Raw genomic sequence first — 8,388 nt, 5'->3', positions numbered from 1 at the left:
ACCAGGTCTCCCCAGCCCTTCTCCATCTTCATAAGGCAGGCCCATGCCTGCTGCTGCAGCTGATTGGGTGGAGGACAATTCGTGTTTTGTTTCCTTTGCTATGCAGACAGTTGCATCCCATTCCCTCCATGCTGCCGCCCTGCTGTGCCTGCTCCCAGCATGGTGGAAGGCGGAGGGCAGCTCCTCTGTCCGCTCTGTCCCCAGGCAGGAGCTGCCTTTCCCAGCCCTGGGGCCAGGCGCAGGGGAGCTGCAGGTAAAGGCAATCTCTGCATAGTTAGCATTCCCAGCCCTGCCTCCTGCTCCTGCTGCCACTTCTGCAGGGTACTGCTCTTCCAGGCTGCTGGGACTGGAGGTCTGTCATGTTCCTGGGCCGTGGGTGGGCAGCTCTGTTTCCTTCCTGCACCTGCAGCCTGTCCACATAGCACCTGCAGTCCAGAGCCTGTCATTTCTTCTCTGCGAGTCACAGGGAAGGCAGCTGAGCAGCCCACAGCCCGCACAGCTCAGGGCATCTTCCAGCTCCCCCAAGGATGGCACGGTGCCCTGCACCTTCCCTGGGAGAAGGCAGTTGGTTATGGGGTAACAAACCCTAACACTGCCCTTATCTTGGCTGAGGAAAGGTACATGGGGCCTGGGACCGGGGAGGGAGCTTGCAGGGCAGCAGGAAGATTTCTCTTGGCTAATTTAGGGCTGCTCAGTTCCCCAGTGCTGGGGGCTCTTGAGCAGCAAGTGAATTTAATCTGGTTTTGTTTGTTCTTTCCTCCTCTGAAAGGGGGGCCTGGGCTGGGCATGCCGGGGGGGGGGAGATCGGGTTTGAGAGCGGGAGGAGCTGATGGGTGTGTGGGGGGGGAAGTGTCAGATCTGAAAGGGAGGAGTAAAAGGAGGATTGGGAAAGGCAGAGCCAAGGGGAGCGCGGCAGCGGGCTGAGAGCCACTTGGGAGGCACTGGCAGAAGGGGAAGGCAGGTAAGGGAACTGCGGCCTGGGGCAGGTGAGGGGCCAGGTGGGGAGGGAGGTGCTGGGGGTGCTGTATAGACTCCTTGGAGCCTCTCCAGTGTCTCTGCCCCAGGCCTGCTGCTGTCCTAGCCCCATTGTGCTCCCTGAAATTGCTGTCCCAGCCACGTGCTTGTGTGTGGAGAGTACCTTTCCCTACTGGGAGGATCCCCAGCACTGCAGGCAAGTGGGGCAGAGAAGCCATGGGATGAGTGGGGCTGTCCCTTCTTTGTTGGCACGGAGGTCTCTTTCCCATCTGTTGTTTTTTTGGACAGCTCGGTGTCTGCTGCTCTCCCTCTGCTCTCCTCGCACCCTTCTTGTGCAGTGAGCCCAGCACAAAGTTCGAGGGTCCCCTGGTGCACAGGCGGGGTGGTGGAGGCAGGTCTTGAGCTGGTGGCAGTGTGTGGAGCCCTAGGAAATGCTGAAGTTCCTCACCAAGGTCCTGCAGGGCGAAGGGACCTGTGCCCACTTGGTGCTTCAGCTCCCACCGTGCCTGTGGGGGTGCTTCCTGCTGGGTGGGCATTGGTACCCCATCCCCTCACCCAGGTGGTGTCTTCCCAGGCTGCCCTCCCCATCCAGAGGCCCTCTGCTATCTGCACATCAATGGGCTCTGGAGTGTGTGTATGGGGGGGGGGGGGGGGGGGTGGAAGAGGCCTTAATCCAGCCCATTCATCTGAGAGGCAGCGCAGGCTTTTGTGGGGCCTCCAGATGCTGCGGGGTGGTTTCTTGCTTGGTGGGATCTTTGTCTGCCCCGTGCATTTGGCTCCTGGGGGGGGTCACCAGGCAGTGCTTTTTGAGGCCATCATTCTATCCCTGCGTTTTGCCTGGGAGGTGACTTACGGTTTCTCCATCACTTGTTTCCTATGTAAAAAAAGATGTCTTGTGCTTAGAGGGTGGGAGCCATGCCGGTGCCTCCAGCTGTGTATGTGGGCACAGCAGTGCTTCTCCCATCGGGCTGGGACGTGGGGACAAAGCAAATAGTGTTATGCTATGGAGAAGTGTCTCAGAGTGGTGAGAGCAGCGTGCTCAAGTCCCCTCTGCTTCCCCCACCCTCTCCAGCCACCTTCAGGCCATGTGTTCCTTCAAGCTGATGCTTGGGATCTTTCTAGTGTGACACCAAGCTTCACCAGGGTAGGTGGCTGCATTAGCCTGAGGAGGAAACGGAGTTGTTTGACCTGCTGGGATCCTGGGAGGGGACAGGGGATTCCACTGGAGTTCCCCATGCCCCTGCTGGCAGGAGGGCTGGGAAGGCAGCCAGTGGGCTGGGCTGGGGCTCCTTGCTTATCTCAGCATGGGCTGAACTCCCTGGCGGCACAGCTTGCCCAGCCGTGTCCTTCAGGCTGTGCCTCAAGAGCAGTCCCGGCTCCTTTGGGTTCCAGAGGCAGTGGGGGAGGGCTCTGCTCTCCCTCCCAAGGGCAGGCATTGGGAAACAGTCCAGGACCAGGGCTCTTACACCCATAGGATGCTGAGAGTTGTTGGTGACCCTGCTCTCTGCTTCCCTGTCCTTGCAGGCTCTAGGATGCTGGGGCCAGCCGGACTGGGCCTGCCCACCTGATCCTTGGCACCTGCTCCTGCCAGCCCATCATGTTGTGCTCCTGGCGTGTCAAGCTGAAGCTGCTGCTCGCTACCATCACCCTCGCCGTCCTCCTCTCCTGGCTCTACCTCTTTGTGGGCAGCCTTGAATGTGAGTGGATTTTTCTCCCTCACTTCCTGGGAAGGTCCCTTCTGGTTTATCGCTGCCCTCTTGCCATGCCCACACATCCCACCCCGTGTCCCTGCAGATGGCCGCTTTCTCTTGCTGCCGCCATGCCTGGGTGAGCAGCCGAGTCGGGATGTGGAGCGGGAGGCACTGGCCTCACAGGTGCGCCGGGTGGAGGAGGAGAACCAGCAGCTCCGCATGCAGCTCGGCCAGGTGCAGGTGGAGGGCAGCGATGGCATCCCACAGTGGGCAGCCTCTGCTGAGGATGGGTCCCCCCCTGGGGGTGAGAGGAACAACCGCACGGCCTGCCTCAAGCAGCGGATGGTGCACAAGTGTGAGGTGGGTGGCACAGCCAACAGGGCTGCTCAGAGGGAGCCGGGGCTGTCATTTGCAGGAAGAAGCCAGTCTCAAAAATGCAATGTTTGTCTCTGGGCAGCTCCTGCACGTTGCAATTGTGTGTGCTGGACACAACGCCAGCCGGGATGTGGTCACCCTGGTGAAATCCATCCTCTTCCACAGGTAACAGGGGATGTGCTGTGCCAGAGGCCTGATGATTTGGGGTTCCCAGATGTGTTATAGGGAAGGTAGTGCTGGAAGAGAGAGGCTCAGAGTCATCTCTCTGCCTCCTCCATCATTTCTGAGACTTAAAGGGTCAGAGGGTAGCTGTATTCCACCCCCAAAGGTGTGAATTTTCTCTGTGTCCTTAATGTCTGCCCCTGCCACTGGTGGGAGAGATGGGGACCATGTCTGCTTCCTCCTGCTGTGGTGCTGAGTGCCGCTGCATTGCCCTTGGCAGGAAAAACCCCCTTCACTTTCACTTCATCACGGATTCGGTGGCCCACCAGATCCTCCAGACGCTTTTCCAGTCCTGGATGGTGCCTTCCATCCACGTCAGTTTCTACAACGCCGATGACTTGAAGGCAGGCACTCTCCCCACTCTGCGTTCTCCTCGCTTTCTATCCCAGCTGGGTGCTTGGAGGGTCCTGGGGGAGCGGCAGAGAGAGCGGGAGGGAGATAGTTAATGCTTTTTCCTGGCTCCACAACCCTGTTGTGTCCCTCTACTGGCCTCCTTTGTATGAGAACATGGCTCTCCTGCCCAGGCAGGAAGGGCCCACCCATGCCCAGCCCTGAGGCCATGTCACCTTGCAGCCAGAGGTGTCGTGGATCCCCAACAAGCACTACTCTGGCATCTACGGGCTGATGAAGCTGACGCTCACCAAGGCACTGCCCTCCAACCTCTCCAAGGTCATCGTCTTAGACACCGACATCACCTTCGCCACCGACATTGCTGAGCTCTGGGCTGTCTTCGGGAAGTTCTCTGGTGAGGATGGGGAGCTTTTGGGACCTGCTGGAGCTCTGACAGGGCCTCCTGCCACACCAGCTTCAGCACTAATGTAGAGGGTTTGCTTGCACCTTTCAAACTTGCAGAGGTGTGGTCCACATATGTCCCTCTCTTTCCTCAGAAAAGCAGGTGATTGGGCTGGTGGAGAACCAAAGTGACTGGTATTTGGGCAACCTCTGGAAGAACCACAAACCATGGCCAGCACTGGGACGTGGCTTCAATACAGGTGAGTGAGAGCTGCTGAGGTGGGTTCTGCACTCTCACTGAGCACCCATCTGGGGCAATGTTTGTATGGGGAGACTGGGGAAGGCTGAGGTGGGCATGTGGAGCTAGAGATTGCATGCACATGAGGCATGTCCCAGAGGCTGGAGGCATACAGGCTGCTGTGCTCCCTTGGTGACTTAGCATCCTCCTTCCTGGCACCCAGGGGTGATCCTGCTCTTGCTGGACCGCCTGCGTCGCCTGGGCTGGGAGCAGATGTGGCGGCTGACAGCAGAGCGGGAGCTCATGAGCATGCTCTCCACTTCGCTGGCTGATCAGGTGAGGCCTCCAGGGTGGCCAGCCCTGCTGTGTTCCTGTAGCACTGCTGTCATGTAGGAGCCATACGGTCCCCTTTACCCTCCTCTGCACTCGCCATTCTTTCTCCTAGGACATCTTTAATGCAGTGATCAAGCAGAACCCAGCCCTGGTGTATCGGCTCCCCTGCTTCTGGAATGTGCAGCTCTCGGATCACACCCGCTCAGAGCTGTGCTACACCGAGGTCTCGGATCTCAAGGTAGGTAGATTTTGTGGCCTTTGAAGCAGAATCACAGATTCTCCTACGAGGAGCCCTGTGCTCTTCCTACTAGATGCTTCGGCCATGTAGGAGACAGGGTGCAGGATCCGGAGGTCTTGGGCAGTCAGCAGTGATGTTTGGGGGCTTTGGGGAGCGTTGGGTGCTGCTGACATCCCCTCCACAGCACGATACACCATTGCTCCCAGGTAATCCACTGGAACTCACCCAAGAAGCTGCGGGTGAAGAACAAGCACGTGGAGTTCTTCCGCAACCTCTACCTGACCTTCCTGGAGTACGATGGGAACCTGCTGCGCAGGGAGCTCTTTGGCTGTGCCAGTCTCCCCAGCCCACCCAGCGACCAGGTGAGGCTGACTGCAGCTCTGCCCCTGGCCCAGGGTGTGGGACAGGCAGAGATGCCAGCAGCTCCCCGTGTTCCCCCCTGGTCTCCGGCCATGCCTCACCTTTGTGGTGTTGCAGCTGCAGCAGGCACTCGAGGAGCTGGACGAGGATGATCCCTGCTATGATTTCCGCCGGCAGCACCTCACGCAGCACCGCGTCCACCTGTTCTTCCTGCAGTATGAGTTCCTGGCCCTTCCCAACCCCACCGATGTCACCCTTGTGGCCCAGCTCTCCATGGACAGGTACTTACTGGTGGGGTTGATGGGTGGTTGGGATCCCGCTCCACTGCCTCTGGGTTGATTTTGCAACTCAGGAGCTATTTGGGATCTGTAATGTGGGCTGCTCACCCTCACACCAGAGCACTGCAGCAGGAAGCAGCAAGCAGCCTGCATTGGGAGCAGTAACTCCCTTCGCTCTCTCCTCAAATGGGCTTGGGTGGCATGCAGCTTCCTGACAGCCCATGGTTCTGGGTCTGACCAGGTTCCCACAAGGCAGGGCTCCTACTCACACAGCACTCTCTGCTCTGCAGGCTGCAGATGTTGGAGGCCATCTGCAAACACTGGGCCGGCCCCATCAGCCTGGCGCTGTACATGTCAGATGCGGAGGCCCAGCAGTTCCTGCGCTACGCTCAGGCCTCGGAGGTGCTGAGCGCCCGCCGCAACGTCGCCTACCACATCGTCTACAAGGAGGGGCAGTTCTACCCCATCAACCTCCTGCGCAACGTGGCCTTGGCAAACACACAGACCCCATATGTCTTTCTGACTGACATTGACTTCCTGCCAATGTATGGCCTCTATGATTACCTCAGGTAAGGATTCTGCAGGACATGCCCCAGCCAGCTGTTCTTTATGTGCAGAAATGGGTTGTTTTCTGCTCAGTCACACGATTCTGTCCTTGCTTTTATCAGACAGCAGTGGATCAGGAAGGAGAAGTGGCTTGTGAGGCCTCATAACCTCCTGTATGGCAGCACTGCTTGATGTCTAAACATTATCCCCTTTGTGGAGCTGTGGGTGGGCTGGTGCAGCTGATGAAAGGGAATGAGGAATAGGGCTGTAGCCACAGAGGTCTCACACCCTTTCTACCACTGTAGGAACTCCATCCAGCAGCTGGAGTTGCCTCACAGGAAGGCAGCTCTCATTGTGCCGGCGTTTGAGACCCTGCACTACCGCCTGACCTTCCCCAAATCCAAAGCAGAACTGCTCTCCATGCTGGACATGGGCTCCCTATACACCTTCAGGTAGGCTCTGGAGCTCCCTGCTACGCCAAAGGCTGCCACACTCAGCAGAACCCAGTGTGTCTTGTGCTTTGGAGCCATGGTGCTGCCACTGGTGTCTCACTTCCATCTCTCCTTGCAGGTACCACGTGTGGCCAAAAGGCCATGCCCCAACTGACTATGCCAAGTGGCGAACAGCCACTGTACCGTACCGTGTGGCGTGGCAGCCAGACTTCGAGCCTTACGTTGTAGTGAGGCGGGACTGCCCCAAGTATGATCAGCGGTTCGTGGGCTTCGGCTGGAACAAGGTGTCCCACATCATGGAGCTGGATGCGCAGGTGGGTGTTGAGGCCACGGCCGGGCAGTGAGGTATTGGTACCGGTGCTGATGGTTGCCGCTCTATCCTCAGGAGTACGAGCTGCTGGTACTGCCCAATGCCTTCATGATCCACATGCCCCACGCTCCCAGCTTCGACATCTCCAAGTTTCGGCTGAGCGCAGGGTACCGGGGCTGCCTGCAAACGCTGCGGGAGGAATTCCACCAGGACCTGTCGCGGAGATACGGGGCTGCCGCACTCAAATACCTCACTGCCGAGAGGAACCTATGACGCCTGGGGACAGTGGGGGCATGCTGCTGGTAGCAGGCTGAGAAGGGAGGCTGCAGGGCCTCCTCCTGCCCCAGCTCACCTCGTAGCCTTGCCCAAGGGATCTGACTTGTGATGGGATGTCTGTAGATAAGAGGGAGGATGCCAACTGTGAGTTCAGGTGGCGACTGTGGGTTGAGTTGCTGCAATGTGGCCCAGGGTTTGTCCAGAGCATTCCTGTGTTACAGGGAAGCTTCCACTGTGCCGGGGGAGTGGTCCTCCTGTCCCTTGTTCTAGCAGATATCGATTCACAGCCTTTGTTAGCTCACCTCAGCCTGGGGCCTGGCCTCAAGAGGCCCTAGAGCTGCAGTTTTCCCCGCTCTGCTCCTCTCTGCAGTTCCATCTTGCAATCCTCTGCACATCCCTGGGGCCTCGGGGAGCTGGAGATGGCTGTGTGGACCATCCTCTTGCATCATTTGTGGAACAAAGCCTCACAAGAGGCTTTCTGATGCTCTAGGAGCTGAGGCCAGAGATCACCGGGAGCTGTGGGGTCCTGGCTTAAGCCTGGACCGAGGCTAGAAGGGTGAGGTTTCCTCCCCATCCACCTGGATGTAGAGCCTTCTCTGGGGTGGCCCAGCTGGTGCTTGGTGCAGTCCTTCTGCCATTGCGGTGGGTGGGACAGATTCACAGGGGCTCTGTGCTCCTATGGAAGAATTGATGGCAGGGACCCCCAGTGCCTCCTCAGCTCCTGGCGGTGCCGGGGCTGCCACCGACAATCAGGGATGGGGCTGACCCCAGGGAGGCTGAAGCTGAGCACAGTGGTCCCTGCAGTGGGTGGAAGCAGCCTGGCTGGCTCTGCTCTGCAGCTGTCACACACTGGAGCACGGAGGATGCGTTGCTTTCCTCATGCTATTTAAATTATTTATACTTTCCTCCTAAGAATTGGGTGGTTAGGGTGTCATGGGTGGTTTGGTTTTTGTTTTGTTTTTAAGCCTTCCTTGCACCTGGATGATTTTGCTGCTGTCACTGGAGCAGCTCCAGGCCCGGGGCTGCTGCAAACCTCTGCTGTTCTCTTCTTAGCATTATTCTGGTCTGCAAGAGCTGTGCAGGTGTGAGGATTTCCGTCCGTGGTGGGAAGGGCCAGGAGGAGCCGTGCAAATCGCCTTGTCTGGGAAGGGTACAAGCACCTCTCGCTTCTTCTCTCTTTTTAATTTAATTTTTAAATTAAAGCTTTTTTATTCTTTTTCATACCCTTGGTAAAACTATGTGGTTATTAATGCTTTCTGCACATGCAACAGCATGGGAAGGGGGGGCAGATTGGTAGTAATCCTGGTGTCACTGCCCTGGTTGACACAGCCAGCCCTTAGCACAGTAAGTTTGTGTTCCCAG

At 58.0% G+C, this 8,388-nt stretch overlaps 1 protein-coding gene across 2 annotated transcripts; it reads left to right on the top strand.

The window, feature by feature from the left end:
• The first annotated feature begins 2,541 nt into the window (after positions 1-2,541).
• Positions 2,542-8,249, top strand: LARGE2 (LARGE xylosyl- and glucuronyltransferase 2). 2 transcript variants are annotated; one of them, XM_032444892.1, is made up of 14 exons: positions 2,542-2,672; positions 2,770-3,026; positions 3,124-3,206; positions 3,484-3,607; positions 3,837-4,008; positions 4,151-4,255; positions 4,457-4,569; positions 4,679-4,804; positions 5,011-5,166; positions 5,288-5,445; positions 5,733-6,011; positions 6,294-6,440; positions 6,559-6,754; positions 6,826-8,249. In XM_032444892.1, the coding sequence occupies exons 1-14, from the start codon at positions 2,573-2,575 to the stop codon at positions 7,021-7,023; spliced, it is 2,214 nt and encodes a 737-aa protein (XP_032300783.1). In that variant the 5' UTR covers positions 2,542-2,572; the 3' UTR covers positions 7,024-8,249. The 2 variants fall into 2 exon arrangements, with proteins under 2 accessions (XP_032300783.1, XP_032300782.1); XM_032444891.1 differs by having other exon boundaries at positions 5,282-5,445.
• The last annotated feature ends 139 nt before the right edge of the window (positions 8,250-8,388 follow it).

This window comes from Coturnix japonica, chromosome 5 (genome assembly GCF_001577835.2).
Source record: "Coturnix japonica isolate 7356 chromosome 5, Coturnix japonica 2.1, whole genome shotgun sequence".
Taxonomy (NCBI): domain Eukaryota; kingdom Metazoa; phylum Chordata; class Aves; order Galliformes; family Phasianidae; genus Coturnix; species Coturnix japonica.
Note: the sequence above shows the minus strand (reverse complement) of the source record. Positions and strands in the feature narration are given on the sequence as shown.

Coding starts and splice junctions, on each gene's coding strand:
- LARGE2 (XM_032444891.1), top strand. CDS start 2,573: ATGTTGTGCTCCTGGCGTGTCAAGCTGAAGCTGCTGCTCGCTACCATC. Junction 4,009..4,150: donor TGTCTTCGGGAAGTTCTCTG/GTGAGGATGGGG, acceptor CTCTTTCCTCAG/AAAAGCAGGTGATTGGGCTG. Junction 6,441..6,558: donor GGCTCCCTATACACCTTCAG/GTAGGCTCTGGA, acceptor CTCTCCTTGCAG/GTACCACGTGTGGCCAAAAG.